General features: G+C 43.3%; 1 protein-coding gene across 2 annotated transcripts in view; it reads right to left on the reverse strand.

Moving 5' to 3' along the window:
• Positions 1–7273: 7273 nt before the first annotated feature.
• RDH12 (retinol dehydrogenase 12) overlaps positions 7274–17904 on the reverse strand; it is a 29787-nt gene continuing 19156 nt past the window's right edge. For both annotated transcript variants that reach the window (XM_079127128.1, XM_079127127.1), the window contains exons 2-8: positions 17305–17578; positions 15706–15824; positions 15075–15230; positions 14218–14322; positions 12929–13138; positions 11057–11246; positions 7274–8005 (exon numbers count right to left, since the gene is read on the reverse strand). In XM_079127128.1, coding sequence (XP_078983254.1) covers positions 7903–8005; positions 11057–11246; positions 12929–13138; positions 14218–14322; positions 15075–15230; positions 15706–15824; positions 17305–17372 — 951 coding nt within the window. In that variant the 5' untranslated portion in view covers positions 17373–17578 and the 3' untranslated portion in view covers positions 7274–7902. The remainder of the gene's footprint in view (positions 8006–11056; positions 11247–12928; positions 13139–14217; positions 14323–15074; positions 15231–15705; positions 15825–17304; positions 17579–17904) is intronic.

The raw sequence follows: 17904 nt of genomic DNA on the forward strand, positions 1-17904 counted from the left end.
GTCCTTTCTATTTTGAGAATGGGGTCCTCTAAGTTGCTGAAGTTAGTCTTGAACTTGAAACCCTCCTGCTTCAGGCTCCTGAGTTGCTAGGATTATAGGCATGCACCACTGTGCCCAGCACCATGCTTCACTTTTTAATCAATGAGGAAACCTTTCCTAGAAGCTGCCAGACTCCTTTCACATCCTATTGACCATGATTGAGTTACATGCCTTTTCCAAAACCAATCACTTGCAAGGGAAATGTAATCACCCCAGTTTCCTTAGACCAGTGGTTCACAGCCCCAGCAGTACATCAGAATTAATTGGAAGAGAAGGGAGAAAATTACATGGTAGAGAAGAGACAACTAGGAAAAGGAGATTGGGGAAATACCAGGAGGTGAGAGATGGGCAAAAGAAGGGGAGAGTGAGAAAGACAAAGTAGATGGGACACACAGAAACCAAGTGGAAGGACAGAAATCAGAAATTACAAATGCTTTGAACAAAAATCAAGTCATCCCAAAATATTCTGCTGTGTTTTTGTGAAGCAATAAGACAAAAGGGAAGAGGTATTTTATTTTATTAGGAAGACAACACAGGTGCAGGTGGGAGAGGATGGCGGAGAATTTCCCCAGCAGAGAGACCTTCTGACCTCTCAAACTGGCCGCAGTCGGTCTTGGCTGAAGTGATTATGTAGCAGCCCCTGGCTTTCTCACAAAGGATTGAGCTCCATCCAGAGATGGGGATCTGAGACAGAAGCCTGATCTCCACACACAGCTGAGGGCTGCAGAGTAGATGGAAGAGTTAGTGTTCTGGCCACAACTGGGGTGCTGGGTAGGAAGGAGATTGACAAGGACTAGAGAAGAGATATCTTTTCAGGGTGATGAGGGGACCTGATGCTGGGGAGTGGGTCCTCTCGAGAGGAACCCACCCCAAGGTCTTGTCCATGGTGATCCTTGCCCCCATGAGTAGACAGTCACCACAATCTTTCAGGATGCAGAATCATCCCAGCTTCCCAGCTTCCTGCTCAGGACTCCTTGACCTCTTCCTCAGAGCATGCATGTGGCACCATAAAAGAGGGATATAAACATCCACAAACTCGGGTCAGTCCTTCAAACTATATCCTTAGCCCTTCTGCTCCAGCTGGACTTGGTGATACCAATGATACACCCCTAAGTAAAAACCAACCTAACTCTTAAGTGAGAAATTCCCTCTTCCACCCCCATAGGAAAAGAAAGGCCTTGACCAGAGGGCAGTGGGCTGGACATTGTTGCACCTATCCCCATAGAGGCCTGAAAGGATCAAGATCACCCCAACATCTAAAATAAAAAGAATTACTGGGTAGAACTGGTTTCACCATTGCTTTCACTCTTACCAGTTGTGCTTAAAAATATCTCTCTTTTTCTACATTTTTGCCAACACTTAGTAAGCTTTTTGATTTTTTAAAAAATTTTTGTAATGGGTATTGAATCCAGGGATGCTTTCCCACTGAGCTACATGCCCAACCCCTTTTCTCATTAAATTGCTTTGGGCCTCACTGAGTTGCTGCGGCTGGCCGTGAACTTGTGATCCTCCTGCCTCAGACTCCTAGGTCACTGGGATTACAGGCATGCATCCATGCCACCTGGCCAAGTTTTCCAATTTTGACAATCTGTTGGTCAAAGGTGATATTGTAACATCTTGTTTTAATTTGCCTTTCCCTAATTACAAGTGAGGGTGACCATCTTTATTTAGGTATGGATTCATTTGCATTTCTTCTGTAAATTTCCTCCTTGTATCTTTTTTCATTTTTGTAGGTACTAAAGACTGAACCCAGAGGCATTCTACCATACAGCTACATCCCCAGCCCCATTTATTTATTATTTTGAGACAGGATCTAAGTTGCCCACGCTGGCCTTGAACTTGCAATCCTCCTGCCTCATCTTCATAAGTAGCTAGGATTATAAGTGTGTCCACCATGCACTGTGCCTCCTCTTTATAGTGAAGTTCTCTTTTGGGTTTTATGTCTTCTTATTGAGAAGTAGAAATTCTTTATGTAATATAGGTACTATTTCAGTACTATTCATTTGCCATATAGATAGACATAGATGAGCTAGATATAGATATGCTTGCAGTGGCACATCACTCAATTTTCCCTCTTCAGAAGTGAAGCACTCATTCCTCCATCTGCTAGAAGCATAGGTAACTAACAACTCTCACCTAAGTCTTTCTCTTGACCTTGCCCTTACCAAAAAGAAGTTTCACCCAGGTCTTGCTCCCTTCCTGGAAGCTGTCCACATCTGGTGACAGATCACTGTGGAGATATAAAGGTCAATCCCTTTCCTCAATTTAGGGCAACTTAGCTCCAGGGCTCCCTGTGGTATAAGATCATTTGACCTTAATTATGACAGCATTAGAGTTCAATTTCACCTTCTGCCTAATCCTACTTCAACCACTCCCCCATAGGTGTCGACCCAAAGAGTATTCACCAAAAACTCTGTGTGGGGCTGGGGTTTTGGCTCAGTGGTACAGCACTTGCCTAGCACATGTGAGGCCCTGGGTTCCATCTCCAGCACCACATAAAACAAAATAAACATGTCTATCTACAACTAAAAATATTTTTTAAAAACTCTTTGTGTGCAAATATCCATCTCATAGTCTGTTTCGCAGCATAATTCCCCTGACACATTATAAATATGTTCACCAATATCACTCAATTTTTAACTTTGGTGTTAAACTTTTGGTGTGCTTTTTAGACATATCCCTCTTTTCCAGAAGTTATTCATGCCTTAAGAAGGTCCACTTCTTCCAAGGTCTTTAAGGTATTCTATATTTTTCCTAATCTTTCTAAATGAAAACTTTGTTTTCTTTGAGCAGTTATTGGTCCAAACCCATGTATTGAATAGCCCTTTTTTTTTTTTCACTGATTTGACACAATGCCTTTATTTAATTAATTAATTTATTTATATGCAGTGCTGAGGGTCAACCCAGTGCCCCACATGTAGGTTCCATCCTCAGCCCCCATCCTGCCAACTTACACACTCCCAGGGATGTGAGAATTCCCAAGACCCAGGTCACATCAACACTTGCTCTACAGTGATTTTTGCCACTTTGATGGTTGTGAACTGGATCTTATTGTGATTTTTTTTGGGGGGGGGGGGGTGTGCTGGGGATCGAACCCAGGGCCTTGTGCTTGCAAGGCAAGCACTCTACCGACTGAGCTATCTCCCCAGCCCTTTTTCACTGATTTGAAATGGCATCTTTGCACCTCCCCCTTCTTCACCCTTTGCTACAGCCGAGTGCATCACAGTAAGCATACGACCCATGTCAAACCTGGGAGTTTTTAAAATTCTAGCCAGGTGCGGTGGTACACGCCTATAATTCCAGCAACTCTCAAACCTGTGGCAGGAGGATTGCGAGTTCAAAGATAGCCTCAGCAACTCAAAATATTTTGAGACCCTGTCTCAAAATAAGAAATAAAAAAAGACTGGGGATGTAACTCAGTAGTTAAGCTCCCCAGGGTTCAATCCCCAGTACCAAAATAAATAAATAAATAGAATTCACAGCTTCAGTGTCTCTTCAATGATAGAAATCAAGAGTGTGAAGCTTGAGAAATGTCAACAGTCAAGTTTTTTTTGCCACTTACTCTAAAGTCCACATTCAAAGAAAGGCAAATAGGAGAGGGAGAGAAGCCTGATAATTCTAGCTGCTTGAGTTCTAGTCATTTCTTAGATACACCCCTGCTCTTTCCGACTTTTCGGTTTTAACCCTTCCTTCAGCAAATGTTCCATGTTTTTTGGCCTGAGCTTTTTTCAAAGTGGGTATCTATCCTGTAACTAAAAGACACCAAATACCCAAGTAGACCCTCCAGGTTTGGAACTCCTAGTGACATCAGATGCAGAGTTGAGCTAGACACAGGCCAAGTACCAGCCAAAGAAACCTGTGCGGCTAGTCATTGCTTAGGCAATCTGTGCTCTGAATCCATGCATGACTTCACTTTCATAGGTCTTTTCACTGCCTTTCCTCTTACTTTCCCAGGGAAGTGTTGTTTTAAAGAAATTTAGGACAGTCTCAGTCAAGCCAAAGGGAAAAGAAAGGTTTCTACCCTTGGGTCCACCTGGCTAATAGTCTCAGAGCCCAAGAGAACCCAGGAATAGTGACCGCAGTGGACCTGGGACAGTTAGAGAAGCACCTGGGAGAGAAGACTGGGCTGACTATAATCCCTGAGACCTTGTCTTCGGAATACCTAGGGTCACTCTGCTGAGGCAGGAAGTGATATCCACATCCAAGCACAAGTAGATGGAAGGAAACAGCCTCTGTTCACAGGAGACTCTCCAAAGCTGAGACAGGAGGGTCAAACGGTGTCTCAGCCACTGATTCCAGCATTATTGCTGCTTTTCTTTGCCTTACTTGTCAGTTTGGGGCAAGTCTCTTCTGGAAACGGCTGGCACTTTTTCTCACCCAAGATGAGCAGACTAAACGATACTTTTAGTGTTGGGCAGGAAGCTGTAGAGACAAGATGTAGCCTGAGCACAGAGTAATTCCTAAGATATAATGCTGAGGGAGGATGGGTTTCCTGGGAGCACCCGAGCAATGCAAGGAATGGTGGAGTCTGGAGTGTGACTGCCACTAATACCAATGCCAGTGTGAGGTCCCAGATATGGCAACCAGTCAACTTTTATTTATTTATTTATTTATTTTTGGTACCAGGTTTTAACCCCTGGGTGCTTAACCTTGGGGCTACATCCCATGACCTTTTTTTTTCTTTTTAATTTTTAGACAGGGTCTCACTAAGTTGCTTAGTGCCTGGCTAATTTGCTGAGGCTGGCTTTGAACTTGCGATCCTCCTGCTTCAGCCTGGTGAGCCACTGGGATTACAGGTGTGCCTCACCGTGCTCAGCCAGAGTCAGCTTCTTGCAGTCCACGCAAAATTGTGTTTCTTCTGCCAACAGCCAGCCCTCTCTGACTTGTATGTGAGCCCTGACCTCAAGCCTGCCCCCTCGCATCCCTGTTGCCACTGCTTATTTCTCAGACCCGGCGCATGTACCCGGCACATACGTGTGGTCCTTGCTCTCTCACACCTGTTGTTTGCAGCAGCCCAGCATGCTTGCCTTCCACATCCCCCCTCAGGTTTTCTGTTTGTCCAGACCAGAGAAGACACCCATGGACATCCTGTGTGCTGTCCCCATCCTTGCACTTCCTCAACCTTTTTCTCCTCTTTCTTCTCTTCACTCTTCCTCAGGTTTTCTGCTGGACCCAACAGTCTATGAGGCACAGAGTATAGATCCTCATGATGAACATATATGGTTGCTTCCCAGTTTTATTCCTTCTCTTTTCCTATGCATGTTCCTGAAGTTTTCCTTGAGGGAATTTGCCATTTCCTTCACCATGGGAAGCAGTGGAGAACCACAGCAAAAAGCTCAGACTCTGCATTCTGACTACTGGGCTCCATTCTATTGCTGACCAGATGTAAGAACTCTGGGAAGCTTCTTAATTTTTCTGTGCCTCAGTTCCCCCTCTGTAAAATGGAGATAGCAGCAGTCACTACCCCCAAAGGATTCTTGTGAGAATATCCAACCCTAGTTAATGTAAGTGCTTTACTTTAGCTACTATTCTTTCCCACTGGGTGAAGTGGGTGGGAGGGGCCCCAGCTCTCAGTGTGGGTTGTGATTGACTTAAGCCAAGGAACATAGCCCATCCCTAGCCCAGGTGACAGCTCAAGAGGGAGCCCAGTATTCTGTTCAGGTTAGTGTGCCTCATAGAGATATGCTGTGTCTTCTGGAAAGAAAAGCTTCATCTCTTTTCAGGACCAATTCTCTTTCCTGGATTTGAACAGACCTATAGTAAAAAGCTAATTGTAAGACAAATAGGGAAAATCAAACGCCAGGTATAAATGATATTTAGGAATTACTGATGTTTGTTAGGAGTAATAATGATGATATGATTTTATTTTTTTAAAAAGTTATTATCTAGAAACACAGTAAAGTATTTGTGGGTGAATGGTATGATACCCCAAGGTGTTTTGCAATATCTCACTCTCACTTCCCAAAAAATGTCTTAGGGGAAATGGATGAGAAAAGATTGACAACATGTTGATAATATTGAAGCTGGATGATGGATACATGGGTATTCAAGATACTATTTGCTCTATTTTTGTGCATTTGAAACTGTTAGTAGGGTTGGGGTATAGCTTAGTGATAGAAAACTTATCCAGCATGTGTGAGGTTCTGGTTTTGATCCCCAGCATCACAAAAAGAGGGGAATGGAAGGGGGGGGGGGAGAGAGAGAGAGAGAGAGAGAGAGAGAGAGAGAGAGAGAGAGAGAGAGAGAGAGAGAGAGAGAGAGATTTAATAATAAAAAGTTTCTTTTTTAAAAAAAAAAAGGCTGTTTGAGGGCTGGGGATATAGCTCAGTTGGTAGAGTGCTTGCCTCAGAAGCACAAGGCCCTGGGTTCAACAGCACCACAAAAAAAAAGAAAGAAGAAGAAGGAGGAGGAGGAGGAGGAGGAGGAGGAGAAGGAGAAGGAGGAGGAGGAGAAGAAGAAGAAAAGGCTACTTGAGGTGGGCACAGTGGCATATGCCTGTAATCCCAGCAAGTCAAGAAGCTAAAGCAGGAGGATTATGAGTTCAAAGCCCTAGCAAAGCCCTAAGAAATTTAGCAAGACCCTGTCTCAAAATTTAAAAATAAATAAAAAGAATCAGGGATGTGGCTCAGTGGTTAAGTACCCCTGGGTTCAATCAATTTCTGCTACAAAAAAAAATTTATCTTAAAAAATAAATTAAAAACCTACTTCATATTGAAGAAAATAACATTTTTGTCACCAGATGCCCTTTGGAAGCTTTAGAGCTAGAGCCAATAAACGTGGTTTCTAGGGTCAACCAGCTGAAAGATTAGTCACATCTCCTTTCCTTTTCTTGGTGACCTTCAGGACTTGAGTCTAGAAGCAGGTCATCTGGTCCACAGTATAGAAGAGGGGGGCCAGAAGGAAGAAGAGCTATGAATGGGAGAGGGGTCTCTGGGGCTTGACTTTTCTGCCTCTATGTGTCAAATTAAACCAAGTCCCACCTCTAGTCTTACTCTGTGGTGGAGTTGAGCAGCTGTGTTTTAATCCACTCCTTTCACTTCTCAGCTAATAAAATGTTAGTTCTAAAAGAAATTTAAGAAAATACCCATTTGGGCCATCTTACTTTGCACCCAGATGCATTTATTCTAAGAAAGTGATGGGTGGGTGGCTGGGTGGGTAGGGTGAGATACAGTTCACTAAACTGGTAGGCAGGCTTCCCCTCTTTGCCTGTCTCCCTAAGAAAACAGAAGGGCGATAAGATGAATGCAAATCTTTATTTTATCTAAAAACTGAGGTAAAGGGAACTCTATAAAAAGAAACCATCTGCACAGTGGAAAATGGGAAGGCCCAGCTTCACGTCTAGCTCCAGGACACTCAGAAGATGAAATCAAATTTGGCCAAGGTTAGCCATGATCTTCTTGAGTTGATCCAAGGGTTGTGACTAGCATTCCAAAGAGGAAAGAGGTCAATTAAGAGTTTGAGCCTCTAGCCCCCGGAAATAGGTAGTGCTGCTGCTTCTGTCACCTCAGCTGAGCATGCACGTGGGTGTTTCTGGTGTTGGTGAGGAAATTGACCCAACTTCTCAGGCTCTTCTGCCACCGCATTCCCAGTCTGGGATTTGCTCAGTCCTTTTGCCCCATAGGGTTGCTGACTCTACACGTCTTCCAGAATGGTCTCTGGGTGTGAACATCTTGTGCCAGGAGCCAGTATCACATGAGGGCTGGTGTATCGAGGTCTCCAGAAAGGGCAGGAGGATCAGAGTAGGCAGCATTCGCAGCAGCAGCCAGCCAGGAGGACAATCCTTTTGAGTTGGCCTTCTCTTTGGTCCCCTTTCATTATGGCATGGATTTGGCCTGATAAAGACATGGCTTTTTGACCAGCTAGCTACTCCCACTGGATTCCTAGAAGCTCACAGCTAACATTCCATAGGCGCTCAGCTGTTTTGTTATTTCGGGCCCTTGGAGATACCCAGGTCCTCTTGCAGTCACTGGAAGGCAGAGATGGGAGGTGAATATCAGGAGTGAGAATTGGCAGTCTGGGAATTCTTGTGATCTCTTCCTCTAATGTATTTCTAAATATATTAAACATAACATACTGAATTCAAAGACCATATTAAAATGCATTTTAAAAATTTTTAAATGAATTTGGGATATAGTGATACATCAGCTTCTTTATTAATGTATTCTATCACAAGTCGTAGTAGCATCAGGATTAATAACCTGTCTCAAAAATTTCAAAGTATGGTGAGCAGAAGTGGCTTTACGATATATTTGTAACAACTGCAATGTTATATGAAAATGTTTGTAGTTCTACTGGTGATAAAGTCACGGGTATCACTACTACTGCTAGGGTTCACTGTCTACATTCACAATTAAGGGGAAGGCTAAGTATCAGTTGAAAGGTTATGAAATTAAAGATGAAATTATTTTCTGATTCTAGTTTACAGATTCATTGAATTCTATCCACAGATTCACTGTGTTCCATGAGCCCTAGACTAAGTGACCCTGTTTTGTTTTAGAGTGAGCAATAGATACTCACTAGAAGGATAGAGAGTACTAGAGGATAATGGGGGTGGAGTGAGGAAGAACACAGTTCTCACAGTGGTTTTTAAATTTTTTGTTGTTTTATTGCTCTGTGTGTGGGGAGGGGTTGTTTCTTTCTTTCTTTTGTTTTGTTTTTTAGCAGTCTTGAGGACTGAACCTAGGGTTTCACACATGCTAGGCAAGTGACTACCACTGAGCTACATCCCGAGCCTCCCCCATTTTTTTTCCTAGATCTTTTTGGTGTTTTTATTTTGAGACAGGGTCTCACTAAGTTGCCCAGGCTGACCTTGAACTTGAAATCCTTCTGCCTTAGTCTCCCAAGTCACTGGGATTACAGACATGTATCACCACACCTGCTAACACCTGAAAAAGTCAGAGGTGTTATATTTATTTTTTCTAATTATGGAAGTTCTGTATGACCTTTGGAAAACATAGTACTGATAAAAGAAGAAAAGCCTATTATTTAGCTGCTTTTCTTCATAACTTTGTTTGCTTTGTTCATGTATAAATAGATATAGTCTTTTATGTAAAACTGGAATCATACTATATTTACTTTGGGGAGGATATCTTTCTCCTGTTAAAAATATATTTAATGATCCATTTGTATACAATGTGTCAAAGTGCATTCTACTGTCAATTAGAACAAATTTTTAAATTAAAAAATATTTTAAAATTTATATATATATAATTATATATAATTAAAATATATATTAAAATTTAAAATATATATTTATATATAATTAAATATATATAATTTAAATATATATCATAAAAATAACAAATAAATATATGATCATCTAAAAATTTTTAAATAATAAAGAAAAACCTAAAATAAAGTTAAACTCCTACTTTATATACCACCTGACTCTACCTCAAACTTCTCTGAAGTAACCACTACTACCCAGTGGCTGGGTATGTATTTACAATGAATACTTATATAGTTTTGTATTATAGGTTTTATTCTCACATTATATTACCAACATTTTCCCATTAATCAAATATTATTTGAGAATGTTACATTTAATGATGGCATGATATTTTGTCATATCTTTACAGTAGTGACTGAGACTGAGTACACTGAGACTCTAGAAAAGATTTGTCCGATAGAAATATGATGCAGCCAGGTGCGGTGGCACACACCTGTAATCCCATTGGCTCAGGAAGCTGAGGCAGGAGGATCATGAGCTCAAAGCCAGCCTCAGCAAAAGCAAGGCACTAAGCAACTCAGCCGGACCGGGTCTCTAAATAAAATACAAAAAGGGCTGGGAATGTGACTTAGTGGGCTCCTTGGTTCAATCCCCAAAACCAAAAAAAGAAAGAAAGAAAGAAAAAACATATGATGCAAACCATGTGAGCCACACATGTAATTTAAAATTTTATTTAATAACCACTTTTAAAAGTAAATGAAATGGGTGAAATTGATTTTAGTAATATATCTGTTAACTCATTATAGTCAAACCATTTCAGCATGTACCAATATAAAAATTATGAATGAGATATTTAAATTTCTTTTTTCATACTATCTCTTCAAATTTTGGTGTGCATTTTACACTTACAGCACATCTCCATTTGGACTAGTCGTATTTCAAGTGTTCAATGGCCACATGTGGCTACTGGCAATAGCACTGAACAGCACCACACTGGAGTCAGACTGCCTGGGTGTAAACCCCAGCTCTACCACCTACGAGCTCTATGCATTTGAGCAGTTCCTTAATTATCCTGTGCTTCTGCCTCTCGGGGATGTGATGATTGTATGAACTAATACTAAACACTTAGAAGAGTGCCAAACACATTGTAAGAGCTCAAGCAACTTTAGTTATTAGCATTTATCCATTTCCCTGTCGTTGGACACTGAGCTATTTCCAGTGTTTCACTTAAATGGTGCACTGATGAACAGCCTTCAGCAAACTGGAACAGCAGAGTGGACTCAAATCATGGGATGGGATGTTGATTTAATCCTGGTCTTTCCTTATTCCCAAACTCTGATTGCACTTTCAGTTTGCAATAAGATACGGTACTGAAATTTCTATTTCTATATTCCAACAGATAATGCCAATCTTGATAGCATTGGGACAGAGTTGACACTGGAGTAAGAGGTGATCTTCCCCCAACAACTTTGTGCTAAGTGGTATCAAAGAATTCATGAATCAAATCAGCCAAAAGCTTAAAAGAGGAGAAATAGGATCCAGAAGGACTGCTAACAATATTCTTCCCATAGCACAAACAACAGGGACAGTCTTTAACAGCTTTCAGAAAGCTACAAAGTTTACATAGAAAAGTGGCGCCTAGATATAAAATAGAGCTATAAAAGCAATTCTTTCTAACATAAGTTTCCTTGGAAAAGGAACCATAGTTGGTTTACGGGCCCAACCCAAACCTGGATTCCATCAACAGACACAAATTTGGGGACCTGGTGCAAAGCCCAGGGAGTCCGTGTCCCACACATACACAGGTGGAGGAGGGTGGAGGAAGAAACCCACACTGCCACCACACACCTGAAATACTTGCCACTCAGGGGCTCCAGGCCCTCAGCCAGGGCACAGTGCAGGCTCGTCTGCGCCCCCTCCCGTGTGGTCTTGACGAATGGGGAAAAGAGCCTCCAGAACAGACAGAGCAGGAAGGAGTGCCGAACCAGCTCCGAGCTGACGATGCCTGGGTGCACTGCGTAGGTGGTGACTCCCGTGCCTAGGGCAAAGAGGGCACAATCAGACTAGACACGTGCTCTGAGCCCAGAAAACAGCTCATCTCTGCAGCAAAACACGCAAATGGGAAGAGAGAACTCAGGAAACCCAACCCCAGGGTCCAGAAGTTACCACTGCTAGCCAGGCAGAATGTACCCAATAATTAATTGATCTCTTCCAGAATAATTAATTGCCTTCTGTGCTCCAAAAGGAGGACCTGGTTCAATGTCCTTCTATTTCAATGTCACCTTTATACCAGGGTTAAAGGACTACTACTAAAAAAACAAAACAAACAAAAAAAACGCTTAGTAAGTAGAGATATCAATTATTAACAGTAGTATCCTTACCGCTGTTACTCCTGTGGGGCTCAGGAGTAGTGATCAGATTGGAAGGTAGAGGAGCAGGGCCTAGTTCTGAGATGTGTTTGCCCAGCAAGCACATTTTATGTAGACTGAGGATGTTGACGGAGATTAAGGGAAATTAACCTGCTCCCAAGGCACCCCCTGCTGCGACCACTATTTTTCAGTACTTATCATGCAACATGCTTTACCTTCATTGTCTCATTTAATTAGGTTTGTGAAGTAGGTAATATTAAGATGCCCATTTACATTTTATAGCTGAGGAAACTGAGTCACAGAGAGTAAGTAAATTGCCCAAGGTCATATCTAGCAGGTTACAGGGCCAAGACTGAACCCAGAGGTAGAGAAGTGAGCATGGGCTTCAGACCTAGACTTTCTGAATGGAATTCTGGTTCAACTAGGAAAGTTACTTGGGCAAATTTCTTATCTACACCTATCTCTTCATTTGTAGGAGGAGGGGGAGTAATAGCACCCACCTCATAGGAATGTTGAGGATTAAATTAGTTAACAGAGTATGGCACAATAAACTCCCAATTGTTATAATTATTATTTGTTTTGAGAATTACCCTGTACTTCTGCCCCTGGCATTCTGATAGTAAACACTATTGCTCTCAAACCCTGGTTTATTCACTATAGCAAATGGTCCCCTGGATTCTCAGATGTCAGAACCAACAGCTTGTGCAAAGCTCCCGAGGAGCACAGAGTCATTAAGTATTAAGAGCCGGACTCACCTATTCTACCACTGAAGAGACAAATTCAGGGAAGTTAATGGGGCGGATCCACATATACACAGGGTTAATATGAGGTAGTCAAGAACTCAGACCCTAGGGCCTGAAATCCAGCCCTACCTTCCTGATCACTCCTCCAAGCTATGGCAGCCCTAGAGCTTAGCTCCCTATGTGACTTCCACAAATGGCACAAAGGAGGAAGCACCCTCGATTTAAAGCAGAGTTCCCACATTCCCAATTGTTTGCCATATAATCTTGAGTCAGCCATTTTCTTGGACCTATGAAATAGGAATAATAATACCCACTCTTCCTGTTACAAAAGGTAGTTGTGAAAATCAAATGAAATAACAGATACGAGATAAAATTTGACATACATGTAACTTTATAAAGTTCCTAAATCCTAGTCAATATTAAGCTCTCTGCAGACCAAGACTATATAAACTCTGTTTATAGTTTATAACCTCATTCTCCTCAGCACACAGAGCTACTACTGAAATGTGCATGTTTGACAGCCTAACTTCAGAAGTTCTTGTGAACCTCTTGTCTGGGTGGGGACGATGTTTTTGTCATTTTAACCCTGGCCCTTTCTCCAGACTTACCTTGGAGCCTCTTGGCCAGTTCACGAGTAAAAAGCACATTGGCCAGTTTGCTGTGGCAATAGGCAAGACCACTGCAGTAGCGCTTCTCGCCCTGCAGGTCATGGAAGCGAATCTTGCCTACATGGTGGACTACTGATGATAGGTTCACCACCCGTGCAGGAGCAGACTCCTTCAGCCGCCCCAGGAGCAGGTGGGTGAGAAGGAAATGGCCTGCAGAGAGAGGCAGCAGAGACACTGATGTCAGCCTAGGCTTAGGGTGTGGGAGCTGAGGACAGGACTTCAGCATTAGCTCACTATCCTCTGGGTGTGAACAAATTCTGATGCCATGAATAACTCAGTGCTAGTGGTCATTTGATCTGAGTTAGCGGATTCCCCAAAGCGAGGGCCAGAGCTGGACTATAGTAAAGCAATATTAATATTTATTTTTTGTATATTCACTTTTGCTTGAGTCAGGAATAAAAATCCACCTGCTCTCTGATCATGATTGTTTAACTGTGGACACAGGTATACTCATGTACCGAGGAAGGATAGAAGAGTCAGGGAAAATGACATTTGCCTAGGATCACAGAATGAGTTCCATGTACTTCTCTCTAAAACTATCACCTTGAACTCTGAACCCCTATATTTCTTGTATCTTAAGTTTTTGAGGTTTTCCTGTCCCCCAAGGACCAGCCTTTGACTTGCTTGCATCTCATATGGATTTGACTCCTCTACTCACACCCAAATTCCTACATACCCCAGGCCTGGTCCTGCCTGGGAAAACCTGCACTGTCATTATCCCATCCAAGAATGATGTTCTCCTTCTGAGATTTGGGGTTTCTTTTCCTTCCTTCCTTCCTTCCTTCCTTCCTTCCTTCCTTCCTTCCTTCCTTCCTTCCTTCCTTCCATATTGGGGATTGAACCCAGAGCCTTGCACATGCTAGACAAGCATTCTACCACTGAACAATATCCCCAACATTTTTTAATTTTTTATTTTGAGACAGGGTCTAAGTTGCCCAGGTTAATCTTGAACTTGTGATCCTGCCTCTGTCTCCCCAGTAGATGGGATTACAGACCTGTGCCACACAATTCTCAACTGAGATTTGGGGCTTCTTAATGGTATGGGTAGCAGGGCCTCACTTTTTTAGGCTGATTAGGAGAGGGTCAATGAAAACAAGCAACGTTCCCAATCTATCGGAACACTGGGATCTAAGGGGACCACTGGAGATTCTCAGCACTAATATAGGACCATCTTCCTATAGAGAACAAGGCAGATGTGCTTTATTCTGGAATTATTCGTGTAGACTTACCCAAATGGTTGACCCCCAGGTGAGTTTCAAAGCCATCTGCTGTCTTGGAATATGGACACAGCATCACTCCAGCATTATTGATCAGAATATGGAGCTGTTTTTCCTCTGCCAAGCACAACCAAGGAGATCCTGTGTTAGTGAGAAGACCACTAGCTGCCTGTCACAGTCCTGAGTATTTACCCCTTGCCTTTTGCATAAACACTCTTCATTGGAGCAAGGTTATCACTCCTTCTGCTTCTTTCTTCTAAGACAAGGTACTGCCTAGCAGTCAACAGCTATCCCTCGTTTGGACCTATTTCAGTGGTACTCAATAACCATTATCATTGGGTTTCTAGTTTTAGTTGCTTATATCTTCCTGGACACTGTTCATTCATTTATTCATCAAGCATGTACTAACGACTGACTCTGGGTCAAGCTCACTCTGCGGGGTCCTAAGAATCCACTGGTAAAGCAAAGCAGACCTGGTCCCTGTCTCGTGGATTCTATAGTTCTTGGTAGAAGCTGGTCATTTTCTAAGACCCAGAAGAATTTGGCAGTGGCACAAATTCATCTAGTGCCTATGGCCAGAGAAGGTGGATTTTCTGGATGAAAGAAGAAAGTGGCATCAGGGCCACACCTTGATGCCAAGGTACAAGCCCAGACTGGAGCCAACACCTCCAACATTCCCACTGCAGAGCAAAAAGTCGATAAGGATCCTGCCCAGCCTGTCCACCCACCATTCTCTTGCCAAGTCCCTGTCCTGCTGGTTCCTGTAGCAGAACCTGCCCAGTGGGATCATGATGGTCCTGAGGCAAGGGCCATAGATGGTCCAGGATAGAACAGCCATTCCCTGATTTCTTCACCCTCTAGGGCCTCACCTGCCAGAAAACCCTCAGCAAAGGCTCGGATGGATTTGGTGTCAGATAGGTCCAGTTTCCGCACCAGCACCTGGGAGTTCTTTGTATCTGCCCGGATATCACTGGCAGCAGATTCCCCTTTCAGTACATCTCGGCAGGCAATGTATACTCGGGCTCCTGGGGTCAAGACAAAAAAGGCAATGTGTTCAGATCCTAGGCTGAAAAAGAGGAATAATAAGTGAACTTGGGATTGATGGACAGAGTGTTGTCTCAGCCACCCCTAAATCAGTGGAGGATTCACATTGCTACTTCCAGATGCTTCTGAGAGCATTGCTTAGTCTTCTTGCTTAACCCCAGGCTGGGAACACTGATTTTACAATCCTATATTTAATGCTGCTTAGCATATCCTATTAGAATAACTGACTTGACAAATATTTTACATGGACATCATTATTTTCCTTACTTTATATAATAGGGAAGGAACAGGGAGGAAGGGAGGTGTTGAAAGCCAGAGTAAGTTAGTGTCATGTTGGACTTGAATCCCAGGTTCCTTGAATTCCTATGGGAGGTTCCAAGCCTAGGAGGAAGGGTGGAGCCCTAAGCGAGGAGGGCAGGAGGCAAGCTATGCACAGGCAGAAGAGGAAGGACTCACCTCTGCGAGCCAGCTCTCTGGCTGTCTCCTTGCCGATGCCGGTGTTGGCACCTGTGATCACCACTACCTTCCCTGGAAGCTGCGTGTTTGTTTTACATACTCCACCAGCAAAAAACTTCCTGTCAGCAAGAGAAACAAAAGCATCAATGCCAACCTTCCCAACCCCACACTGAGATGCATAACTTATAGCCGTCCAGCCTCTAAGAAGGATTATCTTTTACTTTGGAGTCAGAAGGCCAGAAAAAGATACTCTGCATAGGACAATATTCCTACTGGGCAAGATAGTGACCAGCTCATAAGCACAGGTTGAAAGGTCCTGTGCCCAGAGGCTACAAAAGATCACTTGGACAAACAGACTAAGTGCTCTTGAGACAGAGCCAATGGGGACTTTCCTTGTCAAGTAACAATGATATCTAACACATCTGTACAGGTTCCCAGGGTCAGCTTCCTCCTGTGACCCACATTCAAAAATCACGAGTGATGTGCATTAGTGGGATGGATGATCCTGAGCCCTGGGTCTCCAATAAGCATCTCTGTGAGTAACTGATGAACAGCATCCTGGAGGGCAGCACGCAGTTGGCTGGCTCTCCTATTCTAGAGAGTGGGGAATCCTCAGATTTTTTGCCATCATATTACAGATTTCGTTCTGGCCCTTGTCACACAGAAAGAAAACTTCCTTTGCTGACTTTTCAAGTTAAAGAGAAAGAGAGAGAGAGATCGGCTGTGGATATAGCTCAGTTGGTGGAGTACTTGCCTAGCATGTACAAGACCATGGATTCAAACCCCAGCAAAGGGAGTGAGAGAGACCAGAAAGGGGCAGAGCTAACAATTCTGAGCATCATTTGACCGCCAGCCACCAGGCTAGGTGCTTTCCGTACATAATTTATCTTAATCCTCTCAACCACTGCAGTATTATCTCTGCATGTCAGTGGAGAAAAATAAGGCCCAAAGAAGTTAAAACCACTTCTCATGGTGGCAGAACTGGAATCTGAACCCAGGTCTCTATGCTAGGACCTAAAATGACACTTTGTCCCTGATATATCCATTTAACCTTCTTTATCACCAGTAATTTCAAATTCTCTATTCATTATACACATTTTTTGACACCTCCAGAAGTCCCAGGCTATAGAGTCATCCCAGAACATTTATTGAGGGTAGTTATCAGAGAGCAGAGTTGGTTTCCTTCCCAGGGTGCCTGGTACTTAACAATGAGTCCCTCAGCAATGTCCCCTGCCATTCACACAACCTAGCAGGACCACCTTGATTAGGGACAAGAGAAGAAAGGGAGAGCTTCAGAGAATCTCAAGGGAATCATGTGAAAGAGCCAAGACTTCCTAAGATGAGTCTTGAGCTACTTACAGTCATTCCCGCAACCTTCCTCTAGCATCAGAACTCAAATCAGCCCCACCTCCACAGCCCCAGTTTGCCCTTCTCATTTTCCACCATGGTATCCATAACCTCTCTTTCTTTCCTGCCTCTTCTGCTCTAACTTTCTCTCCCTCAGCTTCCTTCCCTGTCTCTCTTTTTCAGCAAGAGAGAACCAGCTCCCAATGCCGGGTTTTGTGAGCTAGTGTTATAAGTTGCTGAATTAAGACAAACCTGATGGATGGACCTGTCACATACAAGAGCGAAAAGAAGGAGGTCAGCAGTCCCAAGATAACCAGCATCTTTTCGACGTCTTTAGTTGCTGCTGCTCCAGCTTCAACTGCAACTCTGGCTCGGGCTCAGAATCTGTCTCCAACTCTTGGCGGCTTCAGCTGCTTCTTGCTCGTCTCACACCTAGGCGCTCAGCAACAGCTTGGCTCTAAGCAGAACCCAGAATCCTATTTAAATCCGAGAGCTGTCAGAGCAGAGCCTCCTGGGAGATGTAGTCCTGGAGCAGAGGGAATAGAAGAAAGATTAGAGCCTCCTGCAAAGAGAATTTGGAGGAAATGGGAGTAATTGCCCCCTAACTCTGCCACCCCCAATTATGTCTCCTTTCTAGAAATGTGTTCTCCCAACCAACCCACCTCTACTCTTGTAAGAAAAGACACTTTAAACTTTAGCAGCAGACCTCATGAAAGCCGGGCATGGTGGCACATGCCTGGAGTCCCAGGAATTGGGAGGGGAGGCAGTAGGATTGCTTTAGCCCAGCAGTTCGAGGCCAGCCCCAGGCAACATAGTGAGAACCCATATCAAAAAAAGTGAAACAAAACAAAA

The sequence above is a fragment of the Sciurus vulgaris genome, assembly GCF_902686455.1.
Source record: "Sciurus vulgaris genome assembly, chromosome: 2".
NCBI lineage: Eukaryota > Metazoa > Chordata > Mammalia > Rodentia > Sciuridae > Sciurus > Sciurus vulgaris.